Source organism: Crinia signifera, chromosome 9 (genome assembly GCF_055691185.1).
Source record: "Crinia signifera chromosome 9, ASM5569118v1, whole genome shotgun sequence".
Lineage (NCBI taxonomy): Eukaryota > Metazoa > Chordata > Amphibia > Anura > Myobatrachidae > Crinia > Crinia signifera.
The window spans coordinates 57,814,337-57,840,254 of NC_139225.1; the positions used below are offsets into that span (position 1 = coordinate 57,814,337).

A 25,918-nucleotide genomic window follows, 5' to 3' on the forward strand; every position below is an offset into this window, starting at 1 on the left:
AACCAAGGTAAGACTTAAATTTTCTGTCCTATGCATACTCTAGTTTTCAGCTAAGATATGACCAAAGGTGCATACACACTGGGCGTTTTTTCCAAATGATGTAAATAAAATCATTGGCCGGTAAATCGCTCAGTGCAGGCACACTAATACCCCTTTCACATCGCACTTTTAAAACGGTATATTGCCGTTTTTTTCCATTTTAAAACGTTTAAGGCTGCAATGTGAAAGTGCCAGTTAAAAGTTAACTGGTATTTCAACACGGTTAAAAAGTCCTACACGTTTTAAAGCCGTTTTTTTGGCAGTTTGAACAGCTCAATTTCAATGGCTTGAAACGTGTCCCTTGGGGGTTAAACGGTTTGAATGTTTGAATGGTATTAAATGATTTTTAAAACAGTTTTCACCTGCAATGTGAAAGGTCTCAAGGCTCAGACCCGTTTTAAAGTCCCATTTAAGAATACCGTGTCATTACCCATTTCTGCAATGTGAAAGCAGTATAAGCAATTTCCCCCCGGCACAGTGATTTCCATGGGAGCAGAAACACTTTCCATACTAGGAGAATATGAACGTGGTTTACTCGGTGGCCAGCCTGGATAAGGGAGCGCGCATCTGCGCTCCCTGCCTGCCCATACACACTAGTCCATTTTGAGCTCAAAGTGGCTTAAAATGGAAAAGGTGAGCTGGTTCCCCACTCGACCCCCCCCCAGAAAGGTGGGCAATCCTCCCGGATTCCGCTGGAATCCCCCCACATTTCCCCGGTTGCAGCGTTAAATTTCTGCAATTTGCGGCTTTTGGGGAGTGGTGGAACTAAATACACAAATAATTTAGTCCCGCCTCCTATTTAAGGACTAGCAGGATTTGCAGTACTGGGGGCGGGCATCAGGCCCCACCTCCCAAAGTGCTGGTGACAGTCTCTTCTCAGAGAGGAGCCTTTGAAAGTAGGCAAGTATACTTCACTCGGAATTTAAAAGATACAAAACTGAAGTGCATTATTCATATCAATGAAGTAAAAGGACAGAAAGTGTATATAATAAGTACCCAAATCACTCACAGCCTGTGAAAAGCAAACCTTACAGGAAACAAATAGAACATTTTAACTTTTTTTTTTGATTAATCATTTTATTGGGTAGTTTTCTGAATTTTTACATATATATTTTCATATACATTCTTGTGGACAGGGTATGGGGTAAGACCAAAAAGAAAAAGGGAAAGTTTAGGGTAGGGAAACCAGTACACAGATATTTTAGTATGCATTGTCCAACTCTTTACTATTTAACCACAATTCATTACTTACTAATTCTACTGAGGAAAAACTTGTCAACCTTTTTACTCTTACCTCTCATCCATATTTTATCTCTTATATTCCATGTGTAAATGATAGGGGGAGGTTATGATATTCTAACCATGGATCCCATATATTTTTAAAAAGTTGATCTTTCTCTTCTACAATACTAGCTATATGTTCCATATGGTATATATCCCAAATGCCTGCCAGTATTGCTGTCCTAGATGGTATAGTTTGTGCTTTCCAGTGTAGTGCGGTCTTTATTCTAAGAGCGCTTGTCATAAACCATGTAAGTTTTTGTTTTTGCTTCGCTATATCTGGGATATTTTGAGGGAGAAGAAAATAGATCGGATTGAAAGGCATATCTATATCTCTGTTAGTTGTATTATTAATCTATGAATGAATTTCCATAGTCCCACTATTTTAGGACATTCAAAAAAAGTATGTAACAGAGTGCCTTTTTGGCCACACAGTCTCCAACAACTCAGATATATTTGGATATATACGTGCTAATTTCCCCGGGATCATATACCATCAAGTATATATCTTAAAGGCGTTTTCTCTATATCTAATTGAGGGAGAGACCGACACCAGGTTCTGTTTGACCTGGTCCCATGTCTCAACCTCCAATTGATTTCCAAAAACTGTTTCCCACGCCAATTCGTGAGACGCCCGAATCGGGTTCCCAAAATTCAGCATAAGATAATATATTGTGGATATAAGACCTTTAGATATAGCTCTTTTATAGCAAAGAGTCTCCAGTGGTGTTTTACCTCTTAAATTTGGCACTGGATAGCATATCTTATAAAAGCTGCGGAGTTGAAGAAACTGATAGAAACATTGTGTAGGGATATTATATTTTGTTTGTAGTTCTTTAAATGACGGGAATATATGTGTTGGAGCTATATCATTAATAAATAATATATCCTCCTTGTTCCAGTGTTTAAAATATTTTCCTTCTCTCCCAGCTGAAAAATCAAGATTATCTCGTACTGGGGCTAATGCCGATGGTATGGATAACATCTGATAAAATTTAGTTAATCTATCCCAGAGAGCGAGTGTGAATGAGACTACCGGTGAATCTCGTGTATTTACAGGACGCCGGTTTTGTGGGATCAATAGCAGAGTGGATACCGAGTGCATCTGCAGCCATTCTGATTCCAGCTGGACCCATCTCCGTGTATCTCTCGCTGAATGCCATAATACAGCTTGTGAAATATGTACTGCACAATAATATCATTTTAGGATTGGTACTCCAAGACCTCCTTCTTTTGTACCCTTCTGTAATATTTTCAAGCATACTCTCGGCTTTCTTTTTGCCCACAGGAACCGTATAAATATTTTGTGTATATTCTGTAATACCGGTACCGGTATTTTTATGGGTAGGGCTTGGAAGATATATAATAAACGAGGAAGGACATTCATCTTTAATGCATTTGCTCTACCAGTCCAGGAAATTAACTGTTCTGACCATTTACTCAAGTCTTGAGAAATTTTTGAAAAAGCTGTCCTTTGGTGACAGCGAAACGCATCAGAGCTGCTTTACTCTTCTACCCCCAACTGCCACTCCACGCAATTGCACTTCTTATTGGAATCCCAACCAGCTGCCATCATATTGGACCGTGATACACCACTTCAGTCTTCAGTGGACTCCTTCCCTAAAAGTTCCATCAGAAAGGGATGACACAGCTATAATGCAATCCTGAAAGGATTAAAGATCTCCCAGAGGAACCCACCCATGGACTGTATCGGTAATTATAACCGCATCATTTGAAACACCCCATTGGGAAGTGTACTATCTTGTACCAATTGACTGGTCCTTTCCCCCCCCCCATTGGCGGCACAAATAGGAGCGAATTCCACACCCTGTTTCCAATACCATCATACCAGTGGCCCTCCGGGCAGTGAGCAATTGTTTTTAAATAAGTAATTTTATTTATATATGAATTTATGATGTATGTGTACCATTAAATGTTATCTTTTTTAAAATTCCTCATTGGTTTCAGCGCTACCTCTTTCCATTTCAGTCTTCAGTGGACTCCTTCCCTAAAAGTTCCATCAGAAAGGGATGACACAGCTATAATGCAATCCTGAAAGGATTAAAGATCTCCCAGAGGAACCCACCCATGGACTGTATCGGTAATTATAACCGCATCATTTGAAACACCCCATTGGGAAGTGTACTATCTTGTACCAATTGACTGGTCCTTTCCCCCCCCCCCATTGGCGGCACAAATAGGAGCGAATTCCACACCCTGTTTCCAATACCATCATACCAGTGGCCCTCCGGGCAGTGAGCAATTGTTTTTAAATAAGTAATTTTATTTATATATGAATTTATGATGTATGTGTACCATTAAATGTTATCTTTTTTAAAATTCCTCATTGGTTTCAGCGCTACCTCTTTCCATTTGTTTTCCGGGACCTACTCAGTCCCATTGGTAGCTGCTTCACAAAGCACTCCCTATCAGCACCCATCCAGCTACTTTGTAGCTTCTTTTTTTCCTTGAGAAATTTTATTTATCATTCTGGGATAGTTACATTTATACCTAGAACATTTTAACTTTCAAAGTCAACACTAACAAACATATCAGCAGTGTTCCCCTTACTAAGCATTGTAGTAATTAAACTCACTTCTGTGCTTTTTACAAATTGAGAGGAAGACCAAAGCATTTGATTTTTAAACAACCTACAAGTCTCAACTGGACCTGGATTTCATCTATGGGTCTAATTCAGTCATGTTCGCAAGACAAATTAGTTCTCAAATTGGGAAAGACCATGTGCACTGCAGGTATATACATACAAATAGTCCAAATGGCCAAAGTCCCACAAGGATTAATTTGATTGTCCAGTCTTTTTATAGGGCAGTATTCAATGTGAAAAATTTGCTGTGCATGGCGAGAGATTTTTTCTCTCGCCATGCACTCGCCCTGTGCCGGAGGGCTCGCTGCCACTCCTGCTCCCACTATTCAATGTGGTTAAGACTCGCCGCCACTCGCGGCGAGTCTTAACCCCTGCAGCGGACGAGCGTCCGCGGCAGGGAGCTGGCAGGGAGCCAGGGGACGGTGGCAGCCAGGGAGATTAAAGCCCAGGCAGCACAAGCTGCCCCCCCCTATAGCCAGCGGGGGACCCAGTATTCACTGCACCCGATCGTGCATATGTAATGATCGGATGCAGTGAATATATGAATATCTAATGAGCTCCGGCCCCCTGCTGGGTGCTCTGTGTAAAAAAAAAAAAATTATTTTTTTTAAATTAAATATATATTCATGTGCTATAAGCACATGAATAAAAATAACATGCCCCTTCACAGAAAAAAAAAAATCCTGATGTTTTGACACCAAAATTAAAAAAAAAACCTTTTAGTCTAAAAGTTCACATTCCAGTTCTCCATGAAAAGATGGAGAATTGCTACACGGAGAGACACGGCAAAAATCACTTAAAAAGACGGCGAAACTATCACATCGAATAGGGTAGTTCACTTTTGGAGAGCAAAATGCTCCTTCCAACGCGAAAACAGCACAAACTCGCCATAAAACAAGGCAAATTTTTCTCATGGAATACTGGCCATAGTGTAGTGCAGCTCTTTCTCCAATGTTGGCTTATCCAAGCCAATAGGGAAAGTCACATAGGAAAAGATAGGAGAAGCGCACAGTGAGTAAATTTCCAAAACAAACTTTACTAGTAATTAAAGCTCACATACACTGGGTTTAAAACTGTAGGTTCAGCAATAATCACCACAGCAGTTTATACAGCGGATCCCAGATGGCCAAACGTGTACTGTAAGTATGAGCAGCTTCACACTGCAGGCGCAGGCAGCTCCTGGGGTTGAACGGATCAAAAGACAGCTCTCAGTGTCACTACTGGAAACCGTTTTGTGGGAAAACCGCTATTTTGTTTTTAAAACACGAAACAAATTGACATGGATTTATTATTCATGCACATAAGTATTTCCTGTTTTAATGCCCCTTTAAGAAAATAGTCACTAATCGTTAATAACTGATGTTATAGAGGGGGTTATTCTGGTTGATTTGCTTGGATGTGAATTAGCATCCTTGTGAGTCAACCAAACCCAGCCTTGCGAATGGTGGTACGGCCCACCATTCGCAAGGCGCGTTCCTTTGAACTGACTGCGAATGGATGTTTCCCCATTCACAGCGTGCAGGGGAACACCCACATCATTCAATGGTCGGCAACCATCAAATGGTGTGGAATGTGCACGCATATGTAAGGCACCCCATATGTGTGCACGTTCAGAAGGGAGTGGGTGGGCAGCTGACATTCAGCTACCCGCCTCCAGCACCCATGTCACGGCCTCATTAGCATGAGAACACCCAGCGTTCTCATGGAAAAGCCCATATAACACTGGGCGTTCACATACGCTATTGGGGCCGCCCGCCGTCCCACTGCCCTCTCCATCCGCTGCCCACTGTCTTGGGTGCAGAGTATTCGCAGTGGGTGCACGCACCCTGTGTATGTAAATGTGCAGAAATGCGCATGCGCAGTAACAAAACATTGGTCCCTGTGCAAAGGAATGGCTGCAGCGCATGGACCTGAATAAGGTCCAGAGATAGAGCATGGTTAAATTGACCACTTGCTGATTGTATCACGGATTATGCTGGTTAAGTTTATCCCCCTATAACAGAGCTAAATTTGCACTTCACTCTTTGGAGGCAACCAGCAGCACAGTAACAAGGTGGCAGAGATTCTTGGGCTGGCTCCGTCCCTAAACGCATGACTTCATGATGTTAAGAAGACCAGAATAGCATTGTAGGTCCTGGAAAAAAGCAATGCACTGGTGCATCTACTTACCCATTCAGCTGAATATATAAAATAAAAACCATAACTTACCCCTCCAATGGTCTCTCCACATGCAACCAGCCATCCCCAATTGGCATGCTGACAGACATTAAATGTTAGGCTGCAGGATTGCAGGCAGGAAGACAACCAGCCTGTTTCCGTTCAAAGGCCCCTAGAATCATGGGGCCCTATTGCAGGTGCCCAGTAAGCCTATTCAGTGATACCCGTTTCACACCGGCCTAAATTCCCAGGTTGGGTCCAGGAACAACTAGCTCTGGTGTGAAAGGTTCCAGGGACAAATTCCCAGGTTAATTTGCCGGTAGGTAACAGGGTTGCTCCCAGGTCCTTCCCGGACTACTGGCTGGTGTGAAAGGTGCAGGGACATGTCCCTGCTTCCCGTTTTGCCTCTGCTAATGCTGCATTTGCTAGCAGGGCAACTACCTGTTGTGGTGGATGCTCATAGACACGTCCAGAGGCAGCATACAGCGTGCAGGGAGACACTGTGCATGTTCTGTGGCACCACAGACCCCAGAAGTGCGTTTTAACCCCTGACAGCCTGAAAGCCAAGAATGTCTGCATTGGCAATCGCACAGCATACAGGAAGACACTGTGCAAGCTCTGTGGCACAACAGACCCCAGCAGTGCTATTTCACCCCTGAAAGCCTGCAATGTCAGCAAAGACCGCCCTCCCTTTCTCCCTTTACCACTCTCCCTAATTACCTCATCTTTGTGGGACAAAAAAACGGCCATTTTCAATGATATTCTCATAGAAATGCAAGGTCATCCCGGGTTTAGTGTGAAAAAGTGCCGACCTGGGTTGTCCCTGCTTCAAAAGCATGTGTGAATGGGTTCCAACCCGGGAATGTCCCTACTTGTCCCTGGAATTTAATTCCCGGGTTGGTCTCTGAATTTCTGGTGTGAAAGGGGTATAAGATGGTGCTAGTGCAGAGAGGGTGGAGCAGCCAGAAACAGGTAGAATACAGAGTGCACGCTTAGGGCTTATGGGTGGAATGTCAACAGTAATTCTGGCTGCAGGTACAATACAGGCACCCTGCTAGCTAGAAGCAGGGGCTGTGAGCCAACCACTGTGGTGCTCTTTGCACCTGCACTGAACTATAGACATTCTCCATTTGTACATATTAATATTGCTCTCACTCTAGTTTCAAGGCTTGCACCTAATGCTATATTTTATGTGAATCTGAGTGAAGACCTTTCAGACAGGCGTGGACACAAAAAGATAGAACAGCATGATCTCTTAAGGATAATATATTGACATTTGCAGCTCTATTTGGATTGCAGCTCATTGTATTTTTGTGAACATCACCTGCTCCTTTCCACATCCATTCAAGCTGAATTTTTTTTTAAGTAAATCATTTAAGAATTTAACATTAAGTATGATATAAAAGCATACTGAATTACAGCATCCTGGAAATCCCCCAACACGGTTCAAAAAAAGACTGATAATTGTATTTATTTATTAACCGTTTCTTATATAGCGCAGCATATTCCGTTGTTCTGTACAATAGGAGACAGTGATACAACAAACTGGGTATTTACAGACAGTTAAAGGTATGATGACTAGGAAATGTGGGTAGACAAATAATCAAACATACAGATGAAGCCAGATGGGCAGGATGCCGCTGCCCCGCCGTCGAAGACTGGTACGCGCACACACGTGAGACGCACGCGCGTCCCAGTTTTAATGGAGTCCCTCTCCACTGGCGCTCGCCAGAGGGGAGGTGCTGGCGAGCACCGGCACTGAACGACAGGGGCTCCATCTGTACCTCTGATATAGATATAGGGCCAGATGTCTCAAGCTTCAAAAGTGATAAAATGGAGAGTGATAAACAATCAGCACTTACCTGTCAATTTTCAAACCTAACCTGTAACATAAACACAAACAAAAACATGGGGCGCTCTTGGGTACCAGGATGATAAACCTGTAACATGGCAGGTAGGAGCTGATTGGCTGGCTGTTTATCAGTCTCCATTTTATCACTTTTTGAAGCTTGATAAATCTGGCCCTTAACATGTAAAGGTATAGCATCACTGGAAAACTGAAGTGATTATTTTACTGTTGACTGTGCAATAATGGAAATGTATGTTAGAGATAATTTACACAGAACCAAATAGCCACTCCAAAAATACCTCACCACTGCTGTCTGCCTCATAATATGCCTAATTACTGCAAAATGCCAAGGTTCTGCACAGTAGGCCTCATTTAGTAGAGCAGGGAAGGGAAGCCTTCAGCCCTCCAGCTGTTGCTGAACTACACATCCCAGCATGCCTTGCTACAGTTTTGCCATTTAACCATGCTAACACTGTTGCAGGGCATGCTGGGATGTGTAGTTCAACAACAGCTGGAGGGCCAAAAGTTCCTCTCCTCTGTAGTAGAGCATTGCAGAAGGGAAATAGATTTCATGTGGCAGAGCAAGACTCCTGTAATGGTACAGGGTGTGGTTCAGCTCACAGAGGGCAGGATGTACTAAGCTAAAAATGCGGTAAAACTTCCGGTTTCAGGGGTTCTACCGCATTTCCTAATGTATGAATCCCCAGCCGCCGCATTGCCACCTTTGGGTGGTGATACCCTATGGGCTTCTTTTCGCCGCCCGCCGCCTCCGCTGCAAACCAGCCAACCCCCCTCTTCCCCTCCCTCCGGCTTACCTTGCTGCAGGTCCTCCTGGACCCGGAAGGTAAACCCCTCCTCCGCCTAGCAAGGCAGCCAGATGTCCTTCCGGCTGCAGGGGGGAGGAGGAGGCGCCAGGGACAGGCCTGCTGAGCTGTCCCGGCATGAGAAGAGGAGGAGGCACCAGGAAGGTGATGGAGACCCCCCCCCCCCGCACACCATATTACAGGTATTGCGGGGGGCCTCAGTAACAACACCGCGATGCCAGCTGCATATGTTAGTACATATTCGCTGGCATCACGGCAGCTGGGCGGCTATGTATATTAATACATCCCGCCCAGACACTGTCTACGGTGACAATCAATAGGTCAACTCCAAAAGGTCAACACTTAAAAAGGTCAAAACAAGCAAAAGTGAACATGGGTTTTTTGGTATCAAAAGTATGAAAAAGTCCAAATAAAAAATACATTTATTTTTGTAAAAGCACATTTTCTTCTGTCGAACATTGCCACGTTGCCACATTGTTGGTGTCGACCTTTTGATCAGGTTGACCATTTGGTGTAGACCTTTTGACTTTTTTCTGTCAGCCATCCGGATAGCAATTCCATAAAGGTAGGAGGATGGCTTATTAATGCCTGTGAGGTGCAAAAGCGAGCAAAGGATCTTTGACTGCTGTGCGTGGTGCGATCTTCCCAAAAATATCACTGGGATGTTGAAGCTGAGGATCAATACAAGTATACTATACCTACCTACTTTTGAAAACTAGTTTCAGGGAGATTATAGTTGGTAGTAGAATTTTGTACAGTGCCCTATTGAGGGGGTATGTCATGCCCCACCCAAAGGGCGTGTCTAGTGCATATATGGAGAGATTCTGAAAAGAGATTGTGAATGTGGCACCTAGAATCATGGGTGTGTACTGCTACATCTGACAGGAATCTTATAAAATTACTTATATCCAAATGTAGATGAGCCACAAGCAGTTAGTAAGAGCTACTAAAGAAAAGTCACTGATACGTGTCAGAGATTGTTCATCTATTGTGTTTTACATGTGGTTCCATTTAAATGGCCACAAGACATGCCTGTAGCCACAGGGATCATTGTGTTTTATCACCAATGCTGGGAAATGGCGCTGATGATTCAATATAAATGTATCTATCGCTCATTAGTTTTTTCCCAAAAAATGTAACAGCTACATACTGTAATGTGGGCTATGTGAAAAGAGGGAGATTGCTAGACTAATCAGGGAGAGAGGGAGATTGCGGCTATTTTAGTGAGTCTCCAGCAGAATGCAGGAGGTTAGGCAACTATGATGTTTACTCTGGGTACAGGGTGTGTAGAGTGGGGGCCTGTCTGGATACAGAAAACCATGTACATCACACACTCAGTACTCATGTTAAATAAGTGTATGACATAAGACAGTGCCAGAGATGAGCCTAGACTTGTAGAGACACAGACAGCCATTTGATTTTTACTTCAAATTAGGAACATGGGGAGATTGTAAACCTTTGCCCACATATACAGAACACAGTGTAATACATATATAAAAGGTACAGCAGGTTCCTCTATGTGCACCTTTGCTGAACACCCAGAGCTGCTTTTCACTATAACAGCAAAGTTTTCTTTCTTACTGTAACTTATTGTGTAAGGCAGCATCTGTGGTCTGAGCCAAGGTAATTGGGGACTGCTTGCCGTTTACCACTACACAGCAATGTGTGGCTTTTCCCAAAGTGATATTACTGTTGCTCAGACCACAGAAGCTGGCAATTCATTCATTAAAGCTGGGCTGTGAGAAAAGTAGTGTAATCCCAGAGCTCTGCACAAAGGGCCTAATTCAGAAATTTTCACAGATCTCCAAAAATCAGTACATGGTGAGTTCTGGACATCTGCACACGCCATAGCGCACAGGCACTTAAACTGAGCAATGTGTAGTGATGATGCAAACCGGATGGACCGATGCAGAAGTGGCGATGCAGGATTTTGTGAGAGCGCTCCTGGACAATGTAGGTGTGTCTGGACCACTTGGGGGGAGGGCCGCGGTGGCTGTGTGACATCACACGCAGCCGCCCAGAAACATGACCGGCCTGCATCTGGCTTCACAGCTAAGCTGAGCAGCAAGGGGACAGCCAGTTATGTGTAGGGATGGCCATCGTTGCCATTGATGGCAATTCTGCAACAGGCCATCGATAGTGCTTAACTATGCAATGGATGACCATCAATATTTTTATATATCGATGGTCATCCATTGTATTTGATTGATTGGCCTGTGGGCCAATCAAAACACAGGGGGTGGGGCTTCATGGGTGTCGGGGGGGGGGTGGAGCTATTGAAAGAGTGGCACTTTGAAAAAAAAAGCAAAACATCGTTGCTATTCCATCGATGGAGGGAAACCATCTGGTTCTTCCCTATCAATGGCAAAAGTATTTGATATCGGCCATGAACCATGTATGATTCAATCATGAAATCATCGATGGTTGATGGCCATCCCTAGTTATGTGTGAGCAGGCACATTGCAGGGTGGGACCCACTCTGCGGGGTGGCCTTGCCCTATGCTGGGCAGCCTCTGTAGTCTAGCGCTCGGAATTGTTGTTTATTAAATCCTCACTAAATTAAATTGACTCTGAATCAGGCCCACAGCACGTGTGCTGTATACTTTACATGTATCTGCTGTGTATGTGTAGTTCAAAGAGAAATGAGTTGTAATCTGTTGCGTGCATGAGTTGTGCTGTATAAAATATTAGTTTAACGCTTGCTGTATCTGTAATTAGTTATAAATTGCTGATTTGTACATGTGTAAAAAACAAAAGAGCAGCCCTCAGATACAAATCATCACAACACACCACAGCTATTATCAAGACTGGATTCAGCATATGGGCAGTGAAAGGACTTGGGCCCTGAAACATCTGTTAGAATGTATATTAAATCCTTTTTTTCAACACAATACGTTTGCAATTTGATTGTATTGCCTCTCGTTTCTTTTTTTCTATGCATACAGTCACTGCTGTGGGTTTGAAATTCCCTAAGACCATCTGGTTCAGCATCAATTTAGACTGCATTTAAACTATTGTTTCAATAGAGCGCATTGGATACACAACATACTGTATTTATTTGCACTTAGCATTAGGTACAAACAGGCTTGTGACAGTCCTGCCTGCACACCATATATATTCAATTTATTTATCTTTCATCAGCATAAGGGAAAACATTATCATTTAAAAATAAACTGTTTTCCATCCTCCATTGCCACATACCGGGACTCCACAGGAAGCTTAGATTGACCTTTCATGCTGTATCTCCTTTTTGGAGTGATGTTACAGTATCTCTATCTCTAGTCTGATACTGTGCAGTAATGTCCCTGTAGATCCACGCTTCAGACTTCTCTGCCACTCCAAGATACCTGTGGCACTGGCTACATATAAAAACATCACTCTTAAGTCACCTCAGTAACGCAGACAGAGCTGTTAAACCAATTATTTTGAGATCCTCCTGCCCACAGGGATTGGTTTTAAGGAATACAGTATGCCTCTCTGTGACAAATAACTTTTCTAAATACTGTGGAACTCTCTGTGGCTGGATTATGCAGTATCAGCTAGCTACAGTATAATACTTATATGTCCAATTTTCTACCAATTACACTTACCCTACTACTTTCTCTCCCCACAAGACCATTGGCTTCAAGCTAAGCCCAGGCCCCCCTTTATCTTTCGCTAATTGACACTATATGAATATCTGTCTCCACCTACCTCCTTTATCCGGTCTTTCTTTCCCTCTGACTCTCTATCCCCCTGCCACCCCCTTCGACATATAATGAATTTGACACTGTATTCCTTCAGTCATGTGGCCTAGAGATGTGTCCACATACATCTAGCCTCCTTTGGAATTAAATAGCTCTTCTAGTCACGCCATGTCACAGCACCACTTGGAAGTGCCAGGTGTATTTCTTGAGACTTTTTCCACTAAAATGCAACTTATTCAAAAAACATAGTGGACAGGATGTACAAGCAGCTTCTGCTGATTAAAATATGTGAGGTGTCTATATTCTGCGTGTGACTTTGGCTGTTTCTGTATATCAAATTCATAACAAAATACAGCTGCAGTCACACACAGAATATACTGTGGGTATTCTGCATGTCATTTTTATCAGCAGATTACAATTTTGATTGTGTCAATCTTATTTAACCACTTGCCTGGCATGGTTGCAACAGATGCAACCACATCAGATGATGACACACCGATAGTCCGGATTCCGGTGGTTGTTTTTCAGACATCAGTATTCCGACTGTTACAAGCCCAACAGTCGGAATCCCAATATACAGGGTCTATTTTCCATCGTGGGGGTCCACGACCTCCATAGAATGAAAATAGAATAGGTGGAGAGCCGCCGGGTCCAAAAGGGGCTTGAATATGCTTGATCCCCTGACATTTTGCGGGTTATACAATACCCATTGCATCTATTGTGACCAGTCCAAAACAGCCGCTTGTTAAAACACAAGAAAAATAGTAATCATTTAAGATGGCATAGGATAAACACGCCCATGCTTGTCTACTTTTGTATTTTCCTCTCCGTGGGACAAAGAGGAGTTGCAGGTGGACAGTGTTGGGAACAGGACTAGACTATTTGCATCATTAGGCCAAGTCCATTATGGCAAAATGCAGTAAATTGTGTGTATAAGTATAGGGGACAGGGCCAAAATACTATGATTATCATAGAATAATGTCACTAGGCCACACCCTCCTCCTTATGGACTTCTAATTTACAGTATTATTCTCACCAGTGGGGAGTGGGCAGAATGTGGAAAGGGTGCATATTCTTCTCTTAGTGTGAAGAACTAGCAGAAAAATCATGAATTTCCTGCAGGTTCCCAGAGAGTAGGCAAGTATGACCCAGCATCGTGACACGCTGAGCAAAGCTTGTGTGTTCTACAGCATGTGACAGGAATATAATGGCAAATGTTGCATGCCTACAAGCTCTGATGATACCTGATAACATACAGGTTAGATAATATTATGCATGATGTTGATTTGAATATAAAAGTCATAGTTGCTTTTACATTGGTGCATAAAAATAAATTGCTTGGTAACGCTTGGTTTAATAGTCATCATCATCATTATTGTTCACGTGCACCAGCCTATAATTTCTACAAATTAAAAGTGAAAGCACCACTGCACCTAGCACTTTTTGCACCCTACAGCGCATCCTGATGAAAAGGCAACCTGCCTTGAAACGTTGAGAATGCTGTACCTATCTGCACTTTGAAAATATAATTACTTGATTTACAAATCCGTGAGTGCCGTTTTATTCCCTGGAGCCTGGGCTCAGGCCGGGGCACAAGACTGTATACCATTGAACCAATAAGAGCACCGCGGTATATTTATACATTTGTCCGGAGTGCCGAACAAACAAAGGATTCTATATATATATATATATATATATATATATATATATATACAAGATCTGTAGCTCTGGCACTCAGTCGACACCACTGTTACTTGTTCTGTTGCCTTCCTCCGATATAGGACTCCATGTATAATGGCTCACACATACAACAGCTAATGGACAGCGGCACTCAGAAATAACGACACGTACACATACCAGTATCTGCCAACGTTTCAATGTCGGAACATTTTCGTCAGGGCAACCTTCCCTTCCCTTTTACATGTTCCCAGCTATACACACAGAGACACCAGAATTCATTTTTGTCACTAGCCAATCAGCCAGTTGTCGGGGTTTGAGTGGAAGCCTCCGCAAACAAAGGTAGAACATACAAATTCCATACAGAAAGGACATTGTTTGGACTTGAACCCAAGAACTCAGTGCTGTGTTGCAGTAAGGTCAATGTTTGCACCACCATGACATGCCTGGCAAAGCTTGACAGTATTCTATGTGAAAGGAATAAGATGGCAAGACTGCGGACCAGTGGCTGCTCCTACCTTTAGACTTAAGGGGAACAGATAACCTACTTTAAATCACCATAAGCTATAACATATAGCCTCACAATCACTAGTGTGATCACAAATGCGCAGTTGAAAAGCATTGAAAATTTGCATCAATATCAGCAATGCGTCCGACTCAGGCCCAATGTGTCTGTTAGCTAGGGAAAGGGTAGTTCAGGGAAGAGATAATTTGTAGATCAGACATAATTAAATGTCAATTGTAATTTTTTTATAACTGGTTTAGTGTCTAAAATTATTTTACTTAATAAAACATATTTATAACACTAAACCAATATCATTTAATAAAAACAAATGAATGCACTTTGTAAAATTAAAATTGAAATATAATTCCATTTTTCTATAATTTCACTGCAGTAAAAGCTTCTAGAGCTGCATAGTCTGCAGTCCCTTAGACCGATTTACACCGCTGGAAGCTCATACTGCACCAGCACCCTGTACTGCGTGATGCACAGACCTAGAGATCTACACACAGGGAACTGGACTGTGATTGACACATGCCCCCTGCTGGGAATGCCCTGCTCAAGTAATTTACATGGGTGACAGGCAGTTGTGGATTTTTACTTGGGGAGGGTCTGTGTAAAATCCGCCACTGCTCTGCAATGTCTATACTTGTATTTGCCCAGTTCCAGAGAATGCAGTGTGAAAGCATACAATTAATACTCCACAAACACAAATACATTCAACTCAGCATCAAGAACCTAGTATTCAAACATAGGGGGTTATTCTGGTTTACTCGCAAAGGCACAATCACTCTCTAATGGACAAAACCATATGCACTGCAGGTGGAGCTGATGTAACATGTGCAGAGAGAGTTAGATTTGGGTGGGGTTTGAACTTCAAACTGATATCTATATCAGCGATTGTGATGATAGGGAGCTCCGCCTCCACAGGGCGCACAAGCGTTTCGCGCGTGCGCACCTCCTGACAACAGCTGGCGGGGGCTGGCGATGGAAGTGCCTGTCCCTGCAAGTACGAGCGCCACTCCATCTATACCCTGCACAGAAACAATAAACACCCAAATCTAAAGGGCCCCATACATCAGCAATTAATTGTGACAATTTTCAGATATGGAGATGATTGCCACAATTAATTTTAGATGTGTGGGCTCCCCCTTTTGGCAATCCCAATCAAAATCGCCAATCGATTGCTTAATCAGGTTTTTAAACATGCTTAATAATCTGGTATTATCTGCAGATCTTTTTTATATGTGTGGGCATTCCCAATTCGTCTTCTTCATCTATTTACATTATGAACAGCTGAAATGACAATCGATTGGGGCAATTTCCAGATATGAAGATGCAATCTTTAGATGGAAAAATCTGCCGATCACTGAAATAAATTTGTAATGTGTGGGCAAAGTCAGATAGATTGTACAATCCATTTATCTGGCCAAAATATCCCTATATCTGAAAATCCATAAATTGTGATTGCTGATGTATGGGGCCCATAACTCTCTCTGCACATGTTACATCAGCCCCACCTGCAGTGCACATGGTTTTGTCCATTAGAGAGTGATTGTGCCTTTGCGAGTGAACCAGAATAAGCCCCATAGTTCTCTGGAAGTCAGCGGAGGGGTGTAGTTCTACAAAGTAGCACTAGTAAGAAGCAGAAAATAACTTTGCGGAGAAAGAATTACAAGGAAATTTCTATGCTAAAAAGGCCATTTGCTTGTAATGGGGGACATTTGTATTATGCAATATAAATCCTTACAAAATATAAAAGTGTTAGAGCCACATATTCAGACATGGTACATAAAGCTGCCCAACATAACTACCAGCTAAAAGGATCTCAAATATATTAGCATGCCCTTATGCTTTAGATGTGCACGTTTTATAGAGCATATTAAGTGCACTCTCCAGGGAAATTCTGTGTTACTAGCCACTGGTACAAGCATTTTTGCTCTTACATTTTTTTTTTAAAGAAAAGCTTATTAGTAATAATAATAATAATAATAGTTGATCATTGTTTAAAAAAAATTAACAAATTTAGAAAAACATCATTAGAATAACAACATTTGGATAATGGGCCTATGGGGTTATTTGGACCATGATTGCCAGGGCCGGCGCTACCCACTCAGCAGCTCATTCAAAGCAGGGAGGCGCCATGCTGAAAAGGCGCTCTCTCCCTGCTCTGCTTAAGCTGCCTTAGCCCTCACTGTCATTGCCTGCACGCATCACCTGTCTAACAGCGGGCGGCAGTATAAAGAGCTGCTCCCTCACCCCAAGTGCACACACACACTGTCTGTCCTCCAAAGTCCTCTTCCTCAACGGAAGGTCGTCGGACTCTTGTGCTGTGGGAGCCAGCGCTGTAATAACAAAGAGCGGCGGTGACCGCAGTGCTTGATCCCCCCTCCCCTGCCCAGTCTCTGTACAGCCTTGATCATGGCTACTGTAAAATATTGTGACAGGCAGCCAGCAGCCTGAAGAGCAGCTCCCCTCACTCACTGACACTGTGAATTCCTGGATGTCATGTCCGGGTCCGCCCCCTACCCATTGCTCCCTGCGCCTGTCAATCAAATGATGAACAGGCCACCTCCCCTTCCTTCCCTCTTCTCGGTGTGCAGTGCAGCCCAGTCCTCAACACTCCGCCCCTTCTATCTCCACCCCTCTTCTTCCATCTCCTCCTCTCCCCTCCTTTCCCCCTCATTTACAAGAGGGGAAATGGTGTCCTCAGCATCCTGACTACACAGATAGTAGAGGAGGGACTGTACAAGATTTAAACAGCAAAGAACAGTGAGTCTTTTATTATACATGTTTATAACATATTTTTTAATAATTGTATATTTTTTTATATGAATTTCGACACTTTTTAAATAATGTCTACAACATTTTGCAGACACAGCACTGAGATGCGAGCGGTTTGCTACACAGTGAAACATTTGCACAGTATCGGCTGCATCCTGGCTGCGCAGCCTACAGTAGTTGTGAAGCCAGATGCAGGCCAGCCATGTGTTGGGTTGTGTGCGATGTCACCCAGCCGTCGAAGCCCTCCACCTGACATGCCTGCATTGTCTCGACCACTCGCAGGAAATGCTGAAGCGATGCCCCCACAAAATGCCAACAGTGGCGGGGAGGGTGGGTGGTGACGGAGGCTTTCATGAAATGCTGAAGTGATGCCCCTGCAACAGGCCATAGGCAGCGGGGACGGTGGACAGTGCATACGCTCCCACAAACGAGCTGCAGCTTGCTGCAATGGCAATGTGTAAGGGCGTGAAATTTATGGTTTGTAGAAGGGCACCAGACACAATAGCACCGGCCCTGCTGATTGCTTCTCTGCTAAATTGTAGAGCACTGCGATCAGATAGCGGCTGCCCTGCCAACGTTAAATCCCGCTGTGCAAGGCTGTGAAAAGCTAGAGAAAATATTGCAGATTGGCAATTAACTGAAAATCCATTTGTAACTCAATTACCATTGAAAGATATTGCTACTCGGCAGCTGTGACTGAAACAAGCTAATCGGGGCCAGAGCTGGCCTCACACTCCCTACCTGAAAACCCCTGGGCATGGTTGCGTTTCTCCTGACATGCCCCAAAAACGTCCGGTTACCACCTCTAAATGCCCGCTTCCTGCCAATCAACTTGCAAATGGCAAGCGATTCATTTATTTTTATCGTAGGATGGCCTTGCACACTCGCGCTACGATCTCTATGAATGCGCAGTCAAATGAGAATGTCCCAGCTGCGAATTCGCAGCCCATCAATCAGGTCTGAATAACCCCCCTGATTTGGCATGAAAAGCTGATTAGAGAATTTGCAATAGATTTGATTACAAAAGACTGCATGTCCGTAGCATTGGCATAACACAGCCACAATTTGGGCATACATATCAGTCCGCATATCTGTCACAGTGTGATTGCTGGGAAGCCAGTGTTTAGGGGGTACAAATGATGTTTTCTGGGTGTTTGTGAAAGTGGTGGTTTTTAGATGGGACTCTAACGTCAGCGATGGCCACTTTCAGCTTGATTCTTTAGATCAGTGGAAGCGCTAGACTTATGCAGAATGAAAACACTGTTCAATGGTTCGGCTTTTGTGAATCGATCTGCGATTGCATTGCTATTTTCAGCAGATTCACAATTTGGCAAGAGGCAGGTTTTCTTTCTGTCTGCTTTATCTCTAGCGAGTGATCTATGCTGAATTATGCCCAAGAGAAAATCAAACAGAAAACAAATGACACTTAAATCCACACTACATTCAGATATAACAATGAGCATTGCAAAATGGAATTTACTTGTAAAATGAATTCTTACTGATGAAGTTGGCTTGCCCGGTGTAAATGGTATATTGTAGCTCGTAGGAACCAACACTGAACTCGTCATCTGATATCCAGTGGACTGTTATGGTGTCATGAGACGCAGTACAAAGCTCTTCTCTGATAGAAGGAGGGTTTGGAGCTGTTGATATAATGGAAAACAACATTAATGAACTGAAAAAAGAAACCAATTGCAAACAACACATACAGTACAGCGCACGAGTCACAGTGCGATAGGTACATATGTTGATCTCACATAGCCAACATGGTAGTAAGGTGATGTAAAGCACTATGACCGTTTGGGCTTTAGAAGTTTAAACATCATGATAAAGTATTATGTAGTTGCAATGCTTTCATTCATCTTACTTCTCTGCTGTACAAAGGGCATGATTCTGGTTCACATGCAAAAGCAAATTCTCTAATGGACAAAACAATGTGCACTGCAGGTAGATGTAAAATGTGCAGAGAGAGTTACATTTGGGCAAGTTATTTTGTTTCTGTGCAAGGTAAATACTGGCTGCCTTATTTTTACACTGCAATATAGATATCAGTTTGAAGTACAACCCCACCCAAATCTAACTCTACACATATTACATCAGCCCCACCTGTAGTTCACATAGTTTTGTCCATTAGAGAGAATTTGTTTTTGCTAGTGAATCAGAATCAGGCCCATAATCCTGTCCCCATTGTCATTGTCAGTATTCTCAATGCCAACAACATAATTACATCCTCTCATAGTTTTCACATTACAATCTCAAACCATGAACCTGTAATATAAGACTTTCCCTTCTGTTGCTACCTCAAACAGCTAAATCCAGACCTGTAGCTTCGGTTCTCAACCATATCCTTCTATCTTTTATGAATATAGTCACAGGACAGGCCTATCCCAGTGCTGTCTTAAAAGCATTTCAGGCCCCAGGCAAAGCAGTGCATTTGGGGCTCCTCCCCACCCATTCTTGGTAAAAAATGTAAACAAATAAAATCATAATACATCTCTCCACTTGCTTCCATACAGTGAATGGCTGTCAAACACTCTGATTGGTGAATAGCTACAGCCATCCACCAATCAGCATGTTGATAGCCATTAACGGTCTGGCTGCAGGATGGAAAGCAGGAAGAGAATGCTGCTTGATTGCTCTGTTTGTGTTATTTCCAATTTTAGCAAACAGGCAGCACTCTCCACTGCCTCCTAAAAAGCTCAGGAGAAAGATGCCCACAGCCCATTCTGCTGGACAGCTTCACATTGTGCCCATATGTTAAAATGGCCCTGGGCTGCCCACACTCCTGGAATATCAGGTTGCTCTCACAAACAACTCCCAAGATGTTCTCACTTCCATAGCAAAGGGGTCAGTCTGGGCTTATTGCCCCTCTCTGTGGCAATAACAGTAAGAAGAGCTGCAGTTATAATATTTCCTCAACCATTCCCCATGGACTTTCCTTTCTTGTTTCTGTACTAGCTTTTCCCAGAGGACATTAGTAAATTGCATTCTGTCAAAGAAACATATGCGAATTTGCATGATTACTGTAACAATTAGTGGCAGATTTTACCTATGGACAGTTATAGTGGGAAGTGGACCGCCAAGTGACATTACAGCTAACCAATGGGTGTCCCTATTTTTACACACCCACCACCACCACCCACACACCAATACCAACTTTCTAGAACCTCAGGTGAAAGTATGCAGGTGGCATCTTAGATGTGTAACACTTGCCATTTGCATCCTTAATTTTGTGATAAACTGAAGGGCACTCGCCAGATTCGGGAACCCCAAGAAAACTGTCTAAGGCTGCATAATGGTAGAAGCTGGCCCTGTAATATTGCATACATTCAATTAAAACTATTGATGAAAATACAATTTGGTTTTAAAGATATCTCTGCTTCGGAAAAGATATACTGACATTGTCCTTCAGATGAGAAAAACCGGTACTTGTTTCCTATCTGGGCGCCCGCTAGGTTAATTGCGCACCATGCTATTCTCCGTATCAAAATCGGATCGCATCGCATCGGATACTACAAATGCACATACACGATATTGAACGATGCGATGCGATCCGATCCGATTTCGTTCCCGCTTTTATGGTTGGCCCATAGGATGGGCCATCTGTAACACTACTGTATTTATTAACCCTTCAAAGCCCTCCCCTTGTCACATCTGCACAGAAACACAGTATTGATGTCAACCCGAAGCGTGGCGAGCGCAGCGAGCCCCGCGAGGGGCGGCGGTACGCGTCCTCCGACTTTTTCATACCCCCACTATCCACGTCGGCGTGGAGTTGAGAATAGAATAGTGTGGCGAGCGCAGCGAGCCACCGAGCCCCGTGAGGGGACGCGGATACTTCACAGGTATCCGTGTCCCCTCGCGGGCTTCACAGGTATCCGCGTCCCCTCGCGGGGCACGCTGCGCTCGCCACGCTTCGGGCTCGGTGGCTCGCTGCGCTCGCCACACTATTCTATTCTCAACTCCACGCCGACGTGGATAGTGGGGGTATGAAAAAGTCGGAGGACGCGTACCGCCGCCGCTCGCCACGCTTCGGGTTGACGTCAATACTGGGGTGGCGTTAACAATGGAGGCGCATTTTAAACCATCAGGGGGGGTTTCCTATACAAATCGTGGGTTTGCGGGGTTATTACATTGAAATCAATGTAAAATCGGGTCTCAGGGACCATTTAACATTGATTCCAATGTAAAAATCAGGTTGATCGCGTCACCGCATGCGATGCGATCCGATTTAAAATGAAATCGGATCGGATCGGATAGCATTGTATGCCATCGTACATCATCGAGTACCGAATCCGATGCAATGCGATCCGATTTCAGTACGGTGCCGTATGTAGAAAACCTGGGCGCCCAGATAGGAAACAAGTACCGAAAAACCATAACTGCTATAAAGGTACTTGTTTCCTAGCACGGCCACACCGATCATGATCGTGGGCATCGTTAGGAAAAATCGCGGCCATCGCATGCACTAAAAAATCGGGTGCGATGGTACCGACGCGATGCCCGCGATTTCCCATAGGGAACAATGTTAAATGCCTCAATTTACCCGCGATGCCCCCGATTTCCCATAGGAAACAATGTTAAATGCCTCAATTTACCCAAATCATCATAGGGAACAATGGTAAATGGGCCAGAAACCCCCCAAAACACCCCTGAACAGTGAAATGTCCCCCCAAAAGTAGTTTACGCCACCCCACGATCAACGTGAACCCGAAGCGTGGCGAGCGCAGCGAGCCCGCGAGGGGCGGCGGTACGCGTCCTCCGACCTTTTCATACCCCCACTATCCACGTCGGCGTGGAGTTGAGAATAGAATAGTGCGGCGAGCGCAGCGAGCCACCGAGCCCGAAGCGTGGCGAGCGGACGCGGATACCTGTGAAGCCCACGAAGGGACGCGTTTACCTGTGAAGGTATCCTTCACAGGTAAACGCGTCCCTTCGCGGGCTTCACAGGTATCCGCGTCCGCTCGCCACGCTTCGGGCTCGGTGGCTCGCTGCGCTCGCCTCACTATTCTATTCTCAACTCCACGCCGACGTGGATAGTGGGAGTATGAAAAGGTCGGAGGATGCGTACCGCTGCGCTCGCCACGCTTCGGGTTCACGTTGATCGTGGGGTGGCGTAAAGTACTTTTGGGGGGACATTTCACTGTTCAGGGGTGTTTTGGGGGGTTTCTGGGCCATTTACCATTGTTCCCTATGATGATTTGGTGAAATTGAGGCATTTAACATTGTTTCCTATGGGAAATCGGGGCCATCGCTGGTAAATTGAGGCATTTAACATTGTTTCCTATTGGAAATCGGGGGCATCGTGTCTGGACCATGTAAGCCTTTTTTAGCCGCCTGCGACGCGACCGACGCGATTTTGACTTTTTTCAATGCATTTCAATGGGAAAATCGGGAGCATCGCGTCGGTCGCGTCGCAGACCACTAAAAATTACACCCGATGCCCGCGATTGTGGCCGTGCTAGGAAACAAGTACCCTGCTATAAAATATATAAATCTATACAAACAATAATAGAAAAATTAAGATATTAAGAAATTACATGGATATCCCTATCTTGGAGATCAAGAAATCACTACTTCGGCATTTGATGAATGCTGCAAGAGCAACTATAACCTGTTACTGGAGATCTCCAACTCGCCCCCCGATCTCCTGTTGGTTCTTAAGACTTGACTGTTACATGCTCATGGAAGACCTTACGTCCTCCTCTAAGTTACCTTCTTCTGTCTTTACCACTACTTGGTCCCCATAGTTGAACTTAAAAGAAAGCTCCGAATATGCTCCATATATTAATACACCCTCATCTGCGACTGTCCCATAAACCTAAAAAGACAGATGTTCTTTTCTTTCTTCCTTCAGGATTCATTCCTACTCTATTCTCTATCCTCCTTCTATACGTTCTGCTGTTATTACTTGTGTTTTACATATCACTTATACAGTACAACAAACTTCGTTACATTGTCATTTTGCAATATCTATACACTCGTTCGGTTACCATTCTTGCATGGGACTGTATACATTCTTGCATGGGACTGTATATTTCTCCTGATTTTATATCCTTTATATTTCTTGATGGCCCTATGAAATTGTTTACAACACATTGTATGTTTGTTATTTTACCTCAATAAACACTGATTGCGTAAAAAAAATAAAAAAAGACATTATGAACCATTTTACCTTTGACACATGTTAATAAAAATAGCTCTAATTTATAAGGGAGATGGTTGAATCTAGAGCATATTATCTTACCAGTTACATAGTCCAATCCTTCTAGCAATTTTTTCTCTCTGGAGAAATCCAGGGCAAAGTTTTCAAAGGCATCATTTAAATTGACATCAGGGATAAGAACTTGAGAAGATGTAGTTGCCATGGATACTCTGTCACAAGATAACAGCACCATTAAATATTTGGGTTGTTCGGTGACTTTTAACAATTGTGTGAAAGCAATTTTAAGTAAAAAAAAAATTGAGTTTCTTTCCAGTGTTAATGTGAGTCTCCTCTGGGTGCTCTGGTTTCCTTCCATAGACCAAAATTATAATGGTCTCTTAATTGGCTGCTGATGTAATTGACCCTAGTCTTTGTGCAGTAAAGAAATGAGAAGTTTAATTATTAAAGGGCAAAAAGCCAGAACTCAAGCGAATATACTGCATTTTATTTTATAGACCCGTTAGACTGCAACTTCACAGAAGCAATGCTGCTGTGAATGATTAAACATTCTCTATAAACTGCAATGTAATATAGTGGCACAATATAAAGGAGAAATAATAATGGAGGGGGAAGGGGGCTTATTTGAAGTGCCATCACTGTACAGTATAATTATATATATATTACTAGTAAGCCCGCTCAAGGTAAATGCTTTGAAAGCTTGTAAGGTAGCCAATGAGAGAGAGAGAGCAATTGATGTAGTTTCACTTGCTGCCATCAGATGGCAGTGTTTCGGTGACACACAGACACTATATATATATATATACACACACACATACATGCATACATACATACACACACACACACACACACTGTGCTCAACTCCGCCTCCCTCCTGACAATGTCCTCAGCTCTGACTCCCTTCCCAAACTGTCCTCAGGTGCTCCTACCTCCCCACACTCTCGTCAATTCTGCCTCCCTCCGGACACTGTGCGGCAGCAGAGTAGGAATACACGGAGCAACACTGAGGCAGCTTTTGCTTTGCTGATGAGGGCACCGGTTGTGGAGCATTTTTAGGCACGGGTCCCATCTTCTGAGGCCATTGCTGACACACAGCACAGCATCTCTGGGCCAGAGAAGCTGTTAAATCTATCTGGTTTAAGGTGGGTGCTACCGTACGATGTATTACTGTGTGTGGTATCATGTGTAAAAGGCATTACTATGTGAATAAGGGAATTTAACCAAGGTTGAGTTGGTAGCACTATTTTGTGGTCACACCCCTTTCCCAGCAAGACCCCTTCCCTTTTTTTAAGGTAGCTGGTCTGAAACTGGAATCAGCAAGCTGTTCATGGATTTTGCCTGTATTAAAAAGTCACATGACCTATTGCACAATTAACTGAATCTGCTGGAGGGAATTAGAAAAAGTCTGCGACAATGTATGTACAGTATGTATATCAATCATTGACGTTCTGAGTAACCACATCTACATGATCATGCAGCATTTCCTGGGTGCCAGAAGTAATTTCATCTGAGCCATTGTAACTTTGTGCAGGATTGCAGTGACAAGCTGTTATGTGCCCCTGAAAGGGTCCCGACTTGCCTACATTTTAATAAGACATAGATATATAGTGATAGATGCTCAATTAGTTTAGTAATACCATTCAGGGGCATGAAGGGAGGGGTTAATACTGGGTAAGTAAAAAAATTATGGTACTTGTTTAGTTTAACGGCGGCAGCGTCTCAGGCGCAGCAGCGTCTGTGTCCCCTTGCGGGGCTCGCTTCGCTCGCCCACGCTACGGGCTCGGTGGCTCACTACGCTATCTAGAATCAGCTCCATGCCAACGTGGATAGTGGGGGTATGAACTATCCATGTTGAAATGGACTTTATTTTAGAAAGTTTGCCGAGCGCCGAACCCGGAAGTAGTGGCCGGCCATGCTGCCGCCGTGAAACTAAACAAGTACCACAAATATTGTTTCCCTCAGCTCACTGAATAGTATTAGTAACCAGTCGTGAACACTACATGATAACAGTACCAATGCTTCTCTGTATATTGGGGGTTCCTAGCGCTATGTCTAGGTGCAGGGTGCGGCACCTCAAAAATCAGCATAAGCTAGAAAGCCCAGAGCAGCACACCAGTGATAACCCAATTGCAGAGAAGCCTTGACGATGGCTTTGGGGCTTAAATCATACATTTGCGCAACTATATGTAACCAATATCTCTGAATTCTAGTATAATGTAGTGTAAATGACTGGTTACTAATGCCATTCAGTGAACTGAGGGAAACAATTAATTTTTTTACTTATCCTACATTTTAATAACCTCTCCCATTGCCTCCCACAAACTCTTCCTGCTTGATACTAACTTTGCGAA

The 25,918-nt window shown here is 43.6% G+C and overlaps 1 protein-coding gene across 3 annotated transcripts in view; it reads right to left on the bottom strand.

The window, feature by feature from the left end:
* Positions 1 to 25,918, bottom strand: part of MID2 (midline 2) — a 241,980-nt gene that overhangs the window by 80,730 nt on the left and 135,332 nt on the right. For all 3 annotated transcript variants that reach the window (XM_083159114.1, XM_083159113.1, XM_083159112.1), the window contains 2 exons: positions 23,652 to 23,779; positions 18,904 to 19,047 (listed from right to left, as the gene is read on the bottom strand). In XM_083159114.1, the coding sequence (XP_083015240.1) occupies positions 18,904 to 19,047; positions 23,652 to 23,779 (272 nt within the window). The remainder of the gene's footprint in view (positions 1 to 18,903; positions 19,048 to 23,651; positions 23,780 to 25,918) is intronic.